This window comes from Pelecanus crispus, chromosome 2, assembly GCF_030463565.1.
Source record: "Pelecanus crispus isolate bPelCri1 chromosome 2, bPelCri1.pri, whole genome shotgun sequence".
Taxonomy (NCBI): domain Eukaryota; kingdom Metazoa; phylum Chordata; class Aves; order Pelecaniformes; family Pelecanidae; genus Pelecanus; species Pelecanus crispus.
In genome coordinates, this window is record NC_134644.1 from 88,446,742 (window position 1) to 88,465,217 (window position 18,476).

The 18,476-nt window shown below is 38.3% G+C and overlaps 1 protein-coding gene across 2 annotated transcripts in view; it reads left to right on the forward strand.

The window, feature by feature from the left end:
* CDH12 (cadherin 12) overlaps positions 1–18,476 on the forward strand; it is a 169,430-nt gene that overhangs the window by 136,642 nt on the left and 14,312 nt on the right. For both annotated transcript variants that reach the window (XM_075706280.1, XM_075706281.1), the window contains one exon: positions 12,632–12,768. In XM_075706280.1, the coding sequence (XP_075562395.1) occupies positions 12,632–12,768 (137 nt within the window). The remainder of the gene's footprint in view (positions 1–12,631; positions 12,769–18,476) is intronic.

Below are 18,476 nucleotides of genomic sequence, written 5' to 3' on the forward strand. Positions count from 1 at the left end.
TGTCCTAAATAATCTCTTACTTTATGAGTGCTTCACCAAATCAGCTTCAAAGCAACAATGCAGCCCACAGCTCCTGACTTCACTGACTGTTTCCTCTTGTAGATCCAGCTGACAATCCAATTGAGTCCCAGCTGAGGATCTAAGCAAGTGATAAATTCTCTACTGTGTGCTGCTGTTTTCTCTTGAGTCAGCATGATTGCTGTTGTTTGCTTTTTCTTTGATTGTCTTAGCATCAGCATTTTACTTCAGCTTTTTTCTGGGGAAAAATATGAGAGATTTGTTTGGATTTTAGTATCCAAAGGATATAGAACAGACCTAATATTTACATGATGCAAAATCAAAGCAGTCAAAGAGTATTCCTGTTGAATTTATGCCACTGGGCCTGCTTTCCCCTATAGCAGCTACGCTACTTATTTCATAGAATTGCAGAATCATTTAGGTTGGAAAAGACCTTTAAGATCATCCAGTCCAACCATTAACCTAACCTTACCAAGTCCACCACTAAACCAGTTAAGGGTAGAGTAGCAATTTTGTGTTTCCTGGCTTGGTGGCTGGATTATTTTTCCTTAGTACTTTATCAGAAGACAAAGCATTTCAGGCCAGGCATGGGAACAGAGGCCCAGGAAGCATCTCTGTTTCGTCCTGTGGTGTTTAGGTCGCACGGACCGAAGTACAAAATAAAGTTTCAACTTCTACTGAGGCTGAATATCTGACAGAGTCAGTGTATCTGTTTTCAACATCCAGACGCCCATCCCAGCATCTCCTTTCCCCACCTAAGACCAGCAAAGCAGGAGCTCTGCTCTCTTTTTCACCAAATGTGAGATGCACCCTCCAGTGCCTGGGTGTCTCAGTGAATGCGGGTGGCAGGTCCTTCATACTAGGAGCAGGATGAAGGTAGAAAGAACAGACCATGGGCAGCAGTCCAGAGGGCAAATGTACACCTTTCAAAATCAGGGCGAAATGGTGTTCAGGGCCTGTAATTTGTGGTGCTGGTAGAGAAAGTGCCCTACTTCTTTCCTACCATAGCAATATTGACTGCTAAGCCTGGAGTGAGGGGGTTAAGTCCAACATGCCTTCTACTGCTGCTCACAGTCCAAACAACCGAGACTTAATTAAACTACAGGACAAAGCTTTCCCTCTGCCTGGCTGTCTTGCAGTTCTGGCTGCTCAATGAGGCAGGAAAAATGATGTTAAAACTGAATAAAAACAATGCATTTTCCAAATGACAACGGCTTTTGATAAGATACTCAGCTGGTAATGAGAAATGCAGAGCAGACAATGGAGCTGACTGAAGGGTTTGATAAGCAAATGAACAAAACCTTTAAAGGGAGAGGGGGGAGGAAACACAAGAATTTGTAGACAGGCAGAACTGGCAGTTTGGAAGGGCTGATAACTGAACTGCAGCACATTTTATTTCCTATATTGCCTAGCGTGTTTTACTAAAATTCTTATGTAAGATTTATAAGACTTATGAAAAGTTTAACAGCTTCCCTGGCTTGACTCTGACCCATCGTTAGAGTCTGGCTGTCTGCAGCCACTGCTTCCCTGTCAATTAATTCTGCATAACGGTTGATTTTCTCCAAAGGCGCAAAGTATAATTTGTTTGCACTGATATTACTCATTCCAGATCAGGTAAGCTCCTGACTGCTAAAATTACTAATCCTTCACCCTCCTGATTAAAAATGCAAAAGTATGCAGCCATGCATGAAGGACTGTGAACCCAGTCATGTAGCACGCAGAAGACGCAAACTGCGTTATTTTTTCATGTGGAAGATTGTGTCTTATATGAAAGGCGTGAAGACAATAGGCACGGAGCATTCTAACAAGAATTGTTTGCTCCTTCTCCCAAAGTGTAGCAATCCCATCTGTCCTTCTCTAAAGCATCACTACCTGATGTGCAGTATAGACAAGATTCATTCTGGGAAGGCTGGAGTAGAGTTCACAGTCTGAGAAATTATACTGCTGAACTTCTTTGGAAAAGGGGACAGAGCAGTACAACAACTTATTTGGGCTTCTATAAAAATAATCTGAAAATTCTCTGCTTTTAAGGCCAAAATATTTTGACAAAGACAAAGCTATCCTTCTACTAAAAGACTAGATACATTACTTCGGTGGGATGTTCAAAAACACTCAGCTTCGACTATTACAATAGCTTTACATCAGTGCTAAGTACCTACGAAAATCTCTACAAAATCATAAAGAAATATGGCATTGTGAGTGGAATGATCAAGAAAAGTCATGCTAAAACTGTCAGAAATATTTTAATATATCAGTAAATTGGAGGGTGTATTTATTTCTAAGTGTGGCAAGTGTGATGTTGTATAATATGAAAGACAATTTCTGCCACTTCTATAGCATCACCCACACAGGCACCTCTAGTTTTTGCTGCCTGTGAACAAAGCAATGCCACTAAGACCTTTCTACCTATGCTCACCTTGTTTTTGTGTTATTATATGGCAGTAAAGGCACTTAGAGCGAGTTAGACAAACTACATTGGCCACTCATTTTTGGTTGCAACTGAACCTTGAGGTGTTCATTTCAAAGCATCACCCATGAGAGGGTTATTGGCATCAGTTCTGCAAGTGCAACTGGCCATTAACCCAATTTGTGAAACAGGTTGGGTTAGAAACCAGCTGAAACCAAGCTACTTCTTTACAAACTGGTCCATTTCATTTTAAAAGGAAATAACATTTGGGAGAACTGCAGGACTAATACTGATTAGAAGCAGGGAGTGAGGTGAGGGTAGGAGATAACCACTTGACCTGGAACAGCAGCAGAAGCACTTCTGTGATTGTGTCTGACTGGGCAGTGAAGAGACATGTTAAGATTTAATGGCAATAGATAGTACTGAATGGTGGCAGTGGTTCCTTTTCACATTTCAGCTAGGGTTTGTTTTTTGTTTGTTGGGGTTTTTTGTTTGTTGGGGTTTTTCTCTTCATGCCTAATACTTCCCCAGGAAAAAAAAAGTAAAAAATTAAGCACTGAGATTATTATGTAACTGCATGGGTAGGGCTCTTCTGGGATCCAGCTGGTATCCATGGCTTTACCCAAAGGGTAAGATCTGACACCAAACCAGACAAGGTTTCCTTTGGTTCGACCTCTAACGCCTCAGCAGTGTTCTGAAGATATTCAGCAAAGGTACAGAAAGCTTCTGCTCCCATTAAGGGAGATGGCTTAATAAATGATTTAAACATATAAACAAAAAAATACAACCTTACAGAACAGCATCTGCCAATTTGGAACATTACTACATCCCTTACATTTTTTGGTTAATGACAGGAAAATTTTACAGCAAAACTCCAAATGTTATTTTGCTGTTATTAGCATTAGATTTTCCTAATGACTTTTACTACAAATATTTCAGGTTATGTTTCTATGTGACAGTAGATAAGTTTGACTGGATTTACTTCTTCCAAGCAGAATATCACAGTATTAAAACCAGGGTATTAAAACTAGGAGTTCTGCACAAGTGAGGTCCTATTTCTTTTCATTATATTAAGAAAATTATTTTTTATATTAACATTTTTATTCAAGGAAAAGTATTTTTATTTTATTACATATATAAAATCTTTTCTATATCTAATACTTTGTATGCATACAGCACAACAGTTGCTGGGTTGTACAGTGTAAAAGGCACTTAAAGAAATACGAGAAGGAATATTTGGTTGTATTACCACAGGGCAACGTGAATGATATGCAAAGACTACTGTCTGCTACTGTCAGAGAAGTAGTACATTACACCCTATTTCATATTATGCTGCACAGAAGAGAAAAAAAGGATATTTACTGTTGCTGCTCTTGTAAAACCTCATGAGACAGCATTTTTAAGTTCATAGAAAACCACAAGACTCAGAATCAAGGGTAATCTTTAAATCAAATGAAGGTATGAAAAAGAAACTTCATACTGATTCAAGTGCTGCAGCCCAGAGAAGACTTTGGAAATCTAACTAGCCTAGTTAGCCCTAAAAGCAGATAACTCAGATGACTGCATCATTTAGCATAGGAAAACAAAATGTTATATTCCATCTAATTATACTTCTTTGAACTTCATGGCTTCTCTAAGCATGCATGGCCTACAGAGGACTTGCTTTAAAAATTCTTGATTGGACCTTTAGCAAAATCATGGCAATCACTCCTCAGTCTTAACTGGAATGGAAGATACTTCCAGTAATTAGCAGAAGAGTTCAGCACTTACATTTGAGAAGAGCAACACAGAACTGACTTAGTGTTTCAAATATGTATGTATGTACACATAGAGATACAATTTTTTTGAGTTTTACACAACAATAATTCAGTAAATGGATCATCTTGGGAACTGCAGGAAAGAAATTTCAGTGGCAGGATGGGATTTTGGAGGACACAAAGTGTTTTGCATGCTTCAACACATTACATTCTCTAACATTTTAATCTCTTTTAGGCTTACTTGAAGTCTGAATTTCTTGTTTCTCATTGTAGTAGTGATTTTTCTGTTTCTCTACTTTTTAATAACTGCAATCTTAAAAAAAACAAACCCAAACCTTTTATGGTTATATTTTAAAATATTTGGAACTGCACCTTAGAGCAGATTTGTAACTGAGTATGATTAGCATCAAGATACTGTTTCCTGTTTTGTAACACAGTTTAGCATTACAGGCACTAAGAGGAATATTCTGTCCATCTTTCTAGAAATTTTCCTTACTGCACAGTCTCCATTACTTTATCCAGCTTTGCTTTGTGGTACCAAGTGACAGAACTCATATCATTCCTCTTGTGTGCAGCATAATACACTTCACTGCCAGAAAGATTTCACTACATAACATAAATTTTCCCCTTCTTAATTGTGCCCCTCTGCTTCTCTGTGCTGAACAAAATAATACCTTTCCTTTCTCAGTGTTTAAGCCCTTCAGCTATCTGTAGACCATTATCGTGTCTTCCTTTTGTCATCTCTTATCCAAGCTAAACATATTTTAGTTCTTTTAATCTTTCCTTATAACTCATGATGCCTAAGCCCAAGACAGTTTTCCTTGCTCTTCTGTAAACTTTCTCCAATTTGTTGATATCTATCTAGTGACATGATGCCCAGGACAAAATTCTGTTGTAGAGGTGTCATTTTCTCAACACCTGGTTATATGCAGTAATCTATTAATCTCCAGCCACAGCACATGACTATTCTACTCATGAAAACTCCTTTGGATTTTTAGGTAGTCAAATCACACCTAAAGTCTCATTTATATTGTTCTAGTCTCTCACCCTTTTTGCCACTCCTTCTTTACATCTTTCTTTCATCTATTTAATTATATATGTATTAGAATTACAAAAAATCCTAACTGATCGCAATTCCCAAATGAACCTTATTATCTTTCATTTATGTTTCTAATTTTTTTAGGTTCCCATCTATTATTTCTGATATGATGTGTGGTATTTAACTGTCCCAAGTTGACATAAACTCTGAATTTCATTTACCTGCAGTTTAATATTTAAATAAAACTTAAAGTGAATGCCGTTTAAACAATTTAAGGTCACGTACACAAATAATGATCTACCACATTAGAGCAAATTGTTATTTCATCCTTCACCTTTCTTTGCAACACTTTTCTCCCCAAAATCAGTGTTCTGTCTCACTAGGTACCAGAGTAAGGAATGTGTTTTACATCATCGAAGTCTGAGTTGAGACAAGTTGAGATATTTTTATAAAGCACCTCTATCAACCAGGTTATTTGTCTCTGTCAAACTAAAAAAAATCAACAGGAATTTTTGAGGAAATGTCTATTCTGCACAAAGGCACAATGATCAGAAGCGATTAAGCTTCAAATGCTTAATTTCTGGTTGTGTTGAGCTCATATTACCACTGCCTTTTTTAAGCGAGGATAGTCCTTGCAATGAAGCGCCAAGTAATTTAATAAGAAAAAGAGGAATCACTTAAGGCCATATCTTCTGAAGTCAGTCACTTAGCTATCTCTGAGGATCTTGGCCTACAGATCTGGCATTTTACATGATACAAAATGTAGACTTCAGTTACGTGAGAGAAATTTCCAGGACAGTTATCCTTTCTCCCTTTAAAGATCAGCGTTAGCTTTGTCTTATTTGTTGTTGTTCCCATTTCTTCCCATGATCTTGTCTCCTCAAAGCAGAAAAAGTCTGTATTTCTGTAAATTCTTTCATTCCCTTAATCATTTAAGATTCATAGTACAGAGTAGCTAGTTTGCATATATTAAAATGTCATATATATTGCTTATTTGCTACTTATCAACAGAACTACTTTCAGTAGCAATTCTCTCAATGCGGTCAAACTGAAACGTCTCAAGTGGGTAATACGAAACAAACCCATTTCAAGCAGCGAAATGCACCAGCAATTCAGCCTGGACTGAGAAAGTTGCCTTCACCTCAGTTGACTGAGTTGGCTAAATCAAGACCTGCATCACAACCAGCTCAAAGCCTAGTTTCTCTTAGAAATGATACTTCTTTTTATCCCATCGTGTCAGGAATTTCCTTACGTCTAAAATGCTTCAATCCAGTGCTTGGGTTTGACAAGCTGTAGTTGGAGTAATAAGATACTTTCTAAACTGGGGTTGGAAGCCAAATTATTCGGAGTGTACACAGAATAGTTGTAGTTTGGGTGTTCTTAGATTCACCATCTGGGTCTGCTTAAGGTGCAATTTCACGATAGAAATTGAAACACAGACAAGAATATTTATGCTGATGAGTGGCACAGATGATGAAGGACCTCTCTGTATCAAATATAAAAATTAAAGGAATGTGTCCCCCCTCAGCTTTTTTTTTTCTTTTTTTTCCCCCTTTTCTTCTTTTAGAAGGCTGGTTGCAATTACTGTACCCTATTTGTGGAAGAGTAAAATAAAAGGGAAAGCCAGTAACTAAATGTTAAATGTGTTACTGCTCACTGAATTCGATGACTCCTTTCCATTTTCATGCCAATTCCAGTTGAATGATGTACTTTACTCCTTCAGATGATTTTCTGTATGTATGCTGTTGCAGCAGAAGCGAGTTTGGTCTGAGTGCCTTCAGCTCAACAGCATCTCTAGGGGCATGATCCATGCTTCCCTTCCCTGCTTACTATATGAACAGTGAAAAAGAGTGTAGACAGCATCTTTTCTTCACTGTTCCTTTCAGCAGCTTGGGCAGGTCAGAGCTCTTCTCCTCATGTTCACTGTCACTGGACCATAACTATAGTCTGTGTTTTAGCACTCCTTAACTAAAACTCCTTTAGAGTTTTACTTCTGTGGCATTTGGCCTTAATCCACCCAGTCTAGCTTTAAAGCAACCTTCTCTTCCTCTAAAATACACACACTTACATATGTCTTACCTCACTCATTTCCTGGCTTGAATTGCATGTCTGTAATTACATGAGCATGTTTTAAGAACTGCATATTCCATTTCAGATGGTCAGAGTTTAGCCATGTTACCAAGTGCTCTATCTATTCATCTTTCAGGTCTAGTATCAGAAAGAAAACTTCCTGGAAACAAATATTTTTTCTCCAGACTCATACGTCTCCTCATGCATCTCATAGGCAGTTATACGGCATAGCTACACAAGACTGTTCCTGCTTGTGCTCTTACTTTTTAGGAGGTATGGGTGTATATGAGCAAGATATTGCAACTCTGCTCCTTTAATTAGTGTCTGAGACCTTTGAGTCTAAAATGATGTCAAAGAGCTTGTCTGAGACCTGGATGCTGCTTTTCAATATGGATGGATGTAGCTGTCAGCTATATATGAGCACAAGCAAGGACAAATACACCGGGGTGCCTCTGGGGTAGGAATGCACGAAAGAGCACTTAGACCATGATATGACCCATCTTTCACCGTACCAACATTGTGCACCTGGTAAAATTTTCTGGTACCTCTTGATTCTGTTAGTTTTGCTTTCTCTACATTTATATCCTCTTCAAAAGAAGACCTGAGAGTGCTTCCATCACTAGAACAATCCCAGCAACCACACCCACCTTGTAAGAAAGTGTTCTTAAGTTCTTGAAAAGTCTAGAAGAAAATACTTAGGCCAGACCTTTGTGACTGTCCTTTGGAGGCAATAAAACCCTGTCAAAAGAGAGCTGAGAAGAGAAAATGATACTGAGCACCAGTGGTAGCTGTAAGAACTATCAACAAAATATTTTATATGAATGTCTGTGTATATGGAATGCAAGGGAGATCTGAGTATGAAACTGTAACAGTGTAGGTTATTCATTATCAAGGTAATACTAGTAAGACTACAATACCCAGCCGAATTTTGGAAAACAGAAAAAAAATGGCTATTACCTTGTAAAGGACCTTGTAACTTTCTCCTAAGCTCCCATTTTTGAGCTTAGTCCAAGCCGCAATATGCTTTCCTCTGCAAATTTGGGAACAGCTGGTGAAATCCCCACTAAGGGCCAATTCATGGGCACACAAATCATACTCTGTATCGTGTTTAAGCATCAACTAAAACACCCCCCCCCCCCAAAAAAAAAGATAGTAATATGTTGTAAGTTGTTGCATGCTGTAACTTTTTATATGATTCCTCTGTTGCATTGTGTCACCACTGCTGTCACTGTCAAGAGAGAACAACAGAGAAAGACTTTGGCAAGGTTTACAAACTTTTGGTGAGGATGGACCCCACTGTTCCCAAGGGTATCCCTGCTAGGCAGGGGAAGTTTTCCCCTCCACATTTTTATGACCAAAAACCGCAAGTCCTGAGCTTCACAGCCTCCTTAGCCTCCTGCCACCTCCCATCCCTTCTGTTGTTGTCATGCATGTTTCCATAGCAGCAGTAGGAGAGCTGTCCAGTTCTTTTATTCATGGTACAACAGGCTGAGGCAACTACAGTTGTCTGCTTGACAGCTCAGAGTTCCTGTTATCCTCACAAGGGTGATCTGCTGTCAGTCACGTATTCAACAGCGCTCCATCAAGCACTCTGCTATCTTCTGTGCTGCAGCTAGAGTCGACACAGTCATCCCCATTGTCTGCTCTTCAACAGATGAGCCCTCTTTCAGGGGAGTGCTCGCGAGACCCCATGAGCTACAGACAGCCTCATCGTTTAGCCAAGATGAATGCAAATCATTCTTGGAGCCCCTAAGAGAGCAGTGTGTGTCTTTGTGAACACTCTGGATGAGAGGCCTTCAGATTTGACTATGATTTTATAGACCAAATATTTCCATTCTGTCTGTTCTATACTACTTGATGTACAAATATAGCTATTCCTGGGAACCCCCAAACAATGTTAGCAAAGGCATATCCTTCCAAACTTATCCTGCCCCCGCTTCAAGAATACAATCTGGAATACAATCCTCTGCTGGGAAATATATTCAGGGAGACATATACTTCAAAGTTTCTTCACCATCAGAGAATACGAACAATATATCAATGTCCTGGTACTCAGAGCTGCCAGGCAGGCCTGTTCAGGTGCTTCATAAAAATAATACCGCTGTGTCCTATGTCAACAAGCAAGGCTGTGCCATTTCTCCCTAACTTTTCAAGGAGAGAGCTGCCTCTTGGGATTAGTGCAGTTATCCATGATCTGTCTTGCAGGGACTCTGAGCAGTCAAACAAACCAACTTCAGTTGCTTCAAACTGCTAGACCATGACTAGAAGATGTAGACAGCTGTCCTAATACCACTATTTCAATAGTGTTCCTCTTTGTGTCACAATCTAACAACAAATGTCAGGCTTTATGTCCCAGATACCTGGGTTTATCTCTGGAAAGTTACTGATTTTTCTGGTTGGAGACCCTTTTCCTGCTTCTTCCCTTCTTGAAAGCATTTTTTCTAAGTAAAAGACAGAGCTCAGGCAATACTGTCGGCCTTAGAAAGAGACTAACTCTTGCTGTGCTGCTTACAAAGAACGTCACATTGAGCTTAGACTACGAAAGAGTGCTTTTGGGCTGTAAAAGGAACCTACATTTCTTTTAGGGCCTCTGCCAAAACTGAACTCCTTTTGGGATGCTCCAAAAATTGCCATTTGAGAAGCAGTCAGATGTGGTCCCACTCACTCTTTTACTAAACCTTACAGACTTACTGAAGTATCTGGGAGCAGTACTATGTTCAGAAGAGCTGTCTGTAAGAGGTTCTTCTGCCAGACATGTTTTCATGGGTGCTGCACATGCACACCCAATGAAAGGAGGAAGAACGGCTGCTTGTTTGCATTTTTTCCTGTAAATAGATATATTTCAGGTAATACATCTCCAATACTTCCTCCTACTCCTCTTCCATCTGTAGTCTAATTGAATATATAGCTTCCTAGGATGAGAGGAGCTGAAACGACTGGCTCTTCCACCCCTAATTTTACCATATGTGCAGCACATAAGGAGAGAAGGAATGGATGTCTTTAAAGATAATGCCAAAGTAAAAAACGAAACAACCACCACCACCACCCCCAAAACCCCAGAACAAACTAACAATGCTGGCATAATAGTTTCCACAGTGCTAACACAGGCAAAGACAATGAATTTGGAAGAACTGTTACAGTTCTGTTTTTATCAAACTGTCCAATTCCCATAGATCCTACTTCCACTGAAGCCAAGAGAAATTCTGCCACTAGTTTCAGCAGGAGTAGTGCTAGTCTTGCCGTGCCTACTGTGGACTTTGATCTTGCTTATGCTTATGTTTAGGAGTAGGCATACTGGGCTTGTGCATGAAGTTAATCACCTGCATGAACAGTTGCAGATAGACTACCAGATTCTGATCCTACAAATATTCATGCTTGAACTCATCTTCAAAGACAATGATGTTCAAGCTGAGTATGTTTTCTGTAGTTTCAAAGCGTCCTGGTGAAGGAGGCTATCACCTACACTGTGCTTTGAATTAGGCCCTGTACTTTCTTCACTGGCTCATAGGGTATGTAAGGTACTTAGACAATGATCATTTTCCTAAGGGAAAAGATAAGCAAAGTTACTTTCTCATGCTTTGATCCCATTTATTTGTGTGTAGCTGCATATGTAATTTTAGAAGAAATTATAATCTATTAAACATGCAAAGCCTGAAAAAGTAATTTTACTGTTCCTGAAAGAGTATCGCAGTGTAATGATATTTCTAATACATGGCTTATATATTTTTCATAATTTTTATGTCAACCAAATTTTGAACAATGAGATTGAAATTACAAATGTGTGTAGACAATATCATCATATTGAAGAAAATGTGCCTGCTCAGCTGTGTAAAAGGATACATGCTGCCTTTAGCAAATCATTTCTGAGGCTTTTCAAATAAAGCGGTGAACTGGTAATGATGCCTGTCAATTGATGAAATAACTTATTTCATCTACAGATAGGATTTTCTTGTGATTTTGATTAAACAAAATGTCTCCAAAGGAGCATGGTACCTTACTCGTGATTATTTTACTATTCAGGTCTTCCTGAGCTATTGGCATTCTTGGGTCCCAGTCTGAGATATTCTCTTCAGGGATATGCCATATACTGCTTTCTATCATTGCTTCCTTCTACAGCAATAAACATAGTGTTTATCATTACATTCCCTATATATTCTTTCCATAAATCATACTAATCAGAGAAGGAAATACTAGGTTTTATTCTTATTCTCACTGGTTTACATTCAATGAGGTGGCATAGGCACGGTGCTCTGGACTTTATGATCTCCTAAAGGTACTTGTGGTTGAGTGCCATTTTGTTCTTATTGCCTGCTGCTCACCAATGGCTTTCTCAATTTTATCCTGCCTAGTTCTTGAGAAACATCATCAAGGTATGAAGAGAGTAGCAATGAAAGGAAATTAGTAGCTCGCAGCACTGCACCAGAAAAATTATTATTCTGTTATGACTATAAACAGTAGCATCAAATGTGAAAATAGACTTTCAAATTAATTAACAGTTAAGGGAAATGGGTTTAGAATAATTATCAGATTGCTTTTAAGCAGCTATGTTTACAAGCACATTGCTGCTTTCTATTAAGTCCTTGCTAGGGAAAAATAGCAAATAAGTACATATTTTGAGTTTTGAATCTGTTCTATGTTCATACTTTTTTACAAAGGCTCAGGAGAATAAAAAAACAATGGTATTGCCCCATTCCTCACAGCTCCAGTGAAAGTGAAAGTTGCCTATTCTTCCCAAAGGCAAAGAGCCTTTTCTTGCTCCTATATATGTGGGGGAATAAACATGTGCTTCTCCATCTCCTATACTGTGACTCTTCCAACACCCCTTCGGTGAGTGATCTTTGCGTCGACTGTGCCAACAGCCTGTATACATCCACTAGGACACCTCTTTGCAAGTCCAGTGAGGCTACTTCCAGTCTACTGCAGCTACAAATAGATGTAAAGACACCAGAGCTGATCCACTCTTCATTGATATTCATACCTTAAGCACTATTTCACATATCTTTTCTCTTTTTCCCTCCAAGCCTATCTAGTGCTTTTCAAAGTGACTGGTATAAGTGATCAGGGTCACAGTGCTGGGCATCAACTTCTTGGGAGCTCAAAGATTTCACATAATCTGAACACCAGAAGTACTAAATCTTTTATTATATCCCATTTTCCCTTGAGCATTCCAACTCTGCAAAAAATAAATAAACAAATCATTCTTTATTGCCTTCTTCCTGCAAGGATGGTAATAGCTGGGAAGAGAAAAATAACAAAACTTGAGCTAGCTAGACTGCTGTTATGATAAATGAGTAATTTTTGCACATTTGAATCTACTTTGTTTAATATTTTCACATACAGATATTTCATCGATTGGAAGAGTGATGTGGACAGCTACTTTACAATAGATGCTACTGAAGGAACCATTGCTACTAATGAATTACTGGACAGAGAAAGCACAGCACAGTACAATTTCTCTATAATTGCAAGTAAAGTTAGTAAGTATGACACAAACTGAATTAATATGCTAATGTGGTATTTTTTTCAGAATGTAGTGCTCAGGCATAAATAGGCTGCAAAGAGTGCATGTATTGCCAAGAGATTTAAGAAGGCCCAATAAATATCATTTTGCCAGACTCACTGTGAGGCTGTGTGATGTCCAAACAGCCCTGTCTAGTAAGGTTTTTCTAGTACCCCTCAGGTAGGCACAGTTCCCTCAGAAGCTAAAAAACATTCTGTCAGCACGAAGAGCATGAGGAGCTGTATGGAGACCTTCCAATTCTTATTTCTGATTTTATAATTCACTCCATATGATATTAGGTTAGTCAAATAACAGGTCTGTCAATCTGCTTTTTGAAAGTAAAAAAATTTAACAACTCATTCAATTCTCAGACAAAAAGCACACTAAATTGAGTCAAGATTTAAGGCACTAAAATGAATCAATCTGTGTGCTGCATCTCTGCTCTTGTGTTTTCTCTCTGCCCAAGACTATATGCCTAACCACTTGTTTTCTTTTCCTATATGATTTGCGGGTTTTTTTTGTTTGTTTGTTTCTTGTCTTTGTGTCTTCTCCTACATATCTTTTCTTTTTGTAAGAACTCCCTTCTTCTGCTGTATTTTGTAGCTGCAGCTTTCTTCATTGCCATCCTCCTGTGTAGCATTACTCCTTCATGATCCTTTCAAACTGAAACTCTCATAGGTGCATACCACCCTTTGAATACAGGTCTTTTGGTCACTCAGCAGTTGTGTAAAGGCCACAGAAGTCTTTCTGTTGACATCAATAGCGTGTAGAAGAGGACCCCTCCTGTATTTTCTACGCATTCTGTATTGTTTATGTGTCCAGAAATACAAGTTTCTAAAGCAAAGGACATGTTTTCCTCAATGTATTGCTTGGACCGAGTCTTCAAAAAATACTACATGCTACTAACAGGAAGAGGGAGATTTTGGAAGCAGAGAAGGTATACATTATTTAAAATAAAAAAATAATTTTTCAGTTGTAGTTATCTCAAAAAGAATCATAGGCTCATTCCCTGGAGCCTGAAAATGTAAGGAGGACACCAGTCAAATGAAAACTTGAATTTCATCCGTAGCTTGGAAAAGGAATACACTAACAGAGGAAACTATCACAAGTGATTGAGTATCTGGAGATACATGTGCATGTGTATATTGACAGAAAGTCTAGCAGTACTGTAATTTGTTTTCAGAGAAACTGAAAGTCAGGTAGATGCAAAGGGGAGGTCTCATAATGGTCTATGTTTCAGTAAAGCTTAACTATTTAGATTTATTGGTGGACAAAGAATATTTGAGATTTGTAATTTTTTTCTGCAGTAAGGCAGCTGTTTTAGTAAACTTGGGGTGAATCTGTTTATTATTCCCAAGAGTAATTAAAGCTAGCTAAAACCTCCAAGTCTACTTGTCTGTGCACCTTCCTGTCACATATACAGTAATATCATGTTTATGTAGAGCTGTATGAGGTAGGCTATATTATGAAATTCCCAGTTTTAACAATTGCCTAGTTAAGAATCTACACCTAAGACGTATTTGTGATTCATTTCAGCATACCTTAAAATATTTATACATCGACCATTATCCATAGCATTAAAAACAATTGCCATACCAGTACTACACCAGTAACTGGTAATATTTTGAAGGATTTGAGGTATACTAACTGTCAAAACTTTATATGCAGTTGTCTGACTAAGGGCTAGCACAGAAAGAAAGGCTAGAGTTTGAGGGATGACACACTGCACACAACCAAAAAAGGTTAGAGAGAAGAAAATATCTGAAGAAAAAGAGGGGGAAAAAATTACTATATTTGAAGAATTTCTGCTATTAAAAAAATTGCCACTCATTCAGTGCTGATGTAGAAACACTGAAACTGCCATGTCTTATTAGTGAAAAAGTGCACTGAACAGTGCCTTGACATATACATGATTACCTAAAGAAAGTGGCCTGGTATTGCAATCAGTTGCATAAACTTGCCTCAGAAATGGACACTATTGTTACCTAAGTATTTCCAGTTCTCCATGACCTTATCTCTTTAAAATAAACAGACTCCAAACTAGTAATAGGCATATTAAGTTCTGTTACTCAAACAACTTTATTGCTAAAATATGTATTTTGCCTTCTCACTGTGAGAGAACAACAAAAAAATGGTCATTCTGAAAATTATCTTTTCTTGAACAGGCCAATTACAAACAAAGACCACCAGCTTTATCCCCATCAAGTCAGAGAGAAAAATAGTTTAAAATGGCTTTGCCATCTTTCCCCTGTATGTGGAAAATGATGCCAAGGTCACGAGCAGGCTTGCATGGACACCCTGTTTGTGCCTTAGCCCTGGGGCCTTCTAAGTGATTGTTCCCTTTTGTTCTTCTGTAGCTTCAAATGAAACCCTGTATGAATCACAGATGATGTTTTTGTTACTTTTTTTCTCACAGCCGTTAAAGACTTGAAGTAGTATTATGACTTTTGAGCAATCACATTACCTTTCAAACAGTGGCACAAATGGCATGCAGTTTAGATAGCTAAACGTAGCAGCAGACAATTGATAAATGTAAATGTAGATATGAATGTACCATTTAGACTTTTCTTACAAGCTGATAAATCTGACTACTATTAGCACTAAAGCACCAGAAGTTCTAAATTTAAAGGAATACATTTCAAAAATAAGGCAGAAGAGAATTGCCTTGTGTTTATTAAAGTAACCTTTGCTGACATCACCCATTGCAGAGAAAAAAAAGAAGCCATATTCAAAAGCCTGGTTGTTTGGTAATTTGTAAATGGTTTCATGTCCAGTGGCCTCATTCTGCAGTTATTTGACATGTATATGTATATATATTCATATACATATATATACATACGCACACTGAGATTATTCTTCCCTAAACTCCAGGTCCTGCCCCTTCATCCCTGCCTACACCAGACATCGTGCACATTGGCAGCTTAAAGGGAGGTAGAACTTGGACCCTTAGCAAACAGTTAATTGTGAAATCTGCTTGTCCTAGGCTTGCTTATGTCAACTTGTGCGCTCACAGCCAGGGAAGCCCTGGTTACCCAGCAATAACACAGTATATCTTGCATACGGACAGTAGCTGCTGGTTCCACATAGGGAACTGGGATAAGCGAAGTTATTCTACCCGAGTTATGCAATGACCAGCTCTGACCATGTATCATTATACTGCAATCTTTATTTCTAACCCTGAAAAAATTCCAAACATCTGATCTAAACAGTGTCTGGGAATCTGTCTCCAAATAGCAGCACAACTGATTCTTGAGAACATCTCAGAGGCGTACCCAGTGTGGAGTGATGGATAGCCTACTGTCATGTTTAACACAAGACACCATAACTTTATTCTCAGCCTTGTTAAAGAAGCCTGTCCCAAAGTAAAGATCTTTTTAAGTGGGAGGTGGATGATTGTTCTTCTGACAGGCAGATGATGACACAGACCTGAAGGCAGCTGAATGCAGAAGGTCCCTTACACATCCGTAGAAATAAAAAATCAGCCTTTATATAGAACAAAGTGCATGAACAGGGAGGCGATGTTTCAGACACATTTTTCCCCCATTTCACTTCCCAATGTCTCTGTACTTCTTTTCGCTCCCTGGCTATATTTCACTGCAGCTTTTTTCTTAGAGTAAATCAACACCCTAGTAGCCTTCATGGTTGCTGTTTCTGAACATTTCTGATCCCACAAACTCTGTCCAAACTAATAAATTAAACATGGCTTGCATTTGTTTCAAGCACAAAGGCCAGCTGGCACTGAGTAGCCTATTTCTATGCCATTAAACACTCTCACCTTCCAAACAGGGTGTCCACATGTAAATCGATTCTTTGAGAGTGGTCCTTTGCCCATACTAACTCCCAAGCACATGCATGTGAATTGTCTGCAAGACCACTAGTTTTCCCAGGCCAAAACTGTGCCAAGGGCTGCTGTCAGAACATAATGGTATAAAAAATCACAGTCCAGTGCTCAAACAGTTCCCCAGTGTGCTGCTTAATTACCTGGTATGGAAATGGTTTTTGCATCTTACAAAAGAGGACATAGATAAGATGTATAAAATCTTATTTCTGTTTTCCTGTCCTCAAGGTTAAGGTTGAAAATAAATGTAAAGTAACCATAATCCTTCCTGTCCAAACCATCTTCCCAACTCCTCTAACTCTAGGCCCAAATTTTGTGAATGCTAAAGAAACCTCAGCTTACATCTCAAGATTGGGTTTATCTTCTCCTGCGTACCACAACTGGGATTAAGGAATCACCATTTCTCCTCAATTGTCAGTATCTATTTTCTCAGATAACTTGGATTTTCACAAGTTCATTAGTCAAAATATTTTACATATTTTCTACTACTGTGATATCCTTGAACAATAGAGATATTAACAGATGATGGTACTCAAGCAAAAGAAGAAAGCAGGGTTGTCACTGTGTTACGGACAGGAAAGCTGAGGAAGGAAGAAGCTAATTAGTTTGCCTGTATCTTACAGGCCGAATTGAAACCTGAACTCAGTTTCTTAATTCATAGGCTAATGATTTAACCAACTTGTCAGCTGTGTTATCTGGGTTTAAAAGGCATGAGCAGATGTTTTCAGTGACTCATTCACTGATACCAGCATGCAGGTCACTGCTGTGCTCACAGGGCTCAAAAAGATTTGATTTTGAGACAAATGGCAAACAAAAAAACAGAGAAAATGGAGGTCAAGTCTGCAAAGTGGTATCTGAAATGCAATTCTTCATCCTCGTTCACATCAAGTATTACAGGTCTTTGCAATTATATATGAATTCAAAGCTATACACAATCTTCTTGCAGTCTTCCTCTATATACATGAGTAGTTTCTTTATATACATGAGTAGTTAAACTGATACCAGCACAAACCAGAAAGAAAATTAATCACATAAATAAAGTGAAACCCAGAAGTAGGTTCATCTTATGCTGTAGTAATTCTGTTTACTTTCATGTTTGAGTTTTGCTGACCATTTATGCAAGGTAAAATTCTACCTTGCTAAAATACTTATCAAGAAAAGATTTTGGCCTCTAATATATCTTTCAAAGAATCATAGAAAATAAACCACAGACCATCAGTGAGAAATAAATATAAAAAGTATACTCATATGTGTGTATATTTCCAAAGCAATGCTATCTTATCGTGATTTTGAGGGAGGGGAAAAATGTCACATCCCTTTGTTCAACTTAAAAATACACAGTCTCATAATATGGACACTGTTCCAAAAAGCTGAAAAAATTATTTATGTAAGATACTTCAAAAAAATATAGCCTAAAAATACTTCTTATAGAAACTGATATGTTTAATAGAAATGATCAAAATCAGCTAATATCTCCCATGTACATGATGCATAAATTTTGAATACATTCATTCTTTTACTGGAAAGGCATTGTTAACATATTTCTAAGAGGAAACAAACTAACATCTATGCCTGTACTTTCATGGCAATGCATTAACCTCTAGCGTGCTTGAAGAACGTATCCTGAACTGTTGTTCAGTGTTGTTCAGCACCTTAAAATAAACACACAAAGCCTAAAGGAAAACCTGAGTTACTCCATGTGAGTTGCTCTGTGTGTTCTTTGCAATGGGTACTGCTAGAAGTGAAGTTTTAAGTTAGGTTGTTTCTGCCAGTAACTGCATGAACTTGACCTACTCAAGGCTTTTCTGATCTCTGTATATACTCAGAGTCAGGGTCCTGCCCTCTAT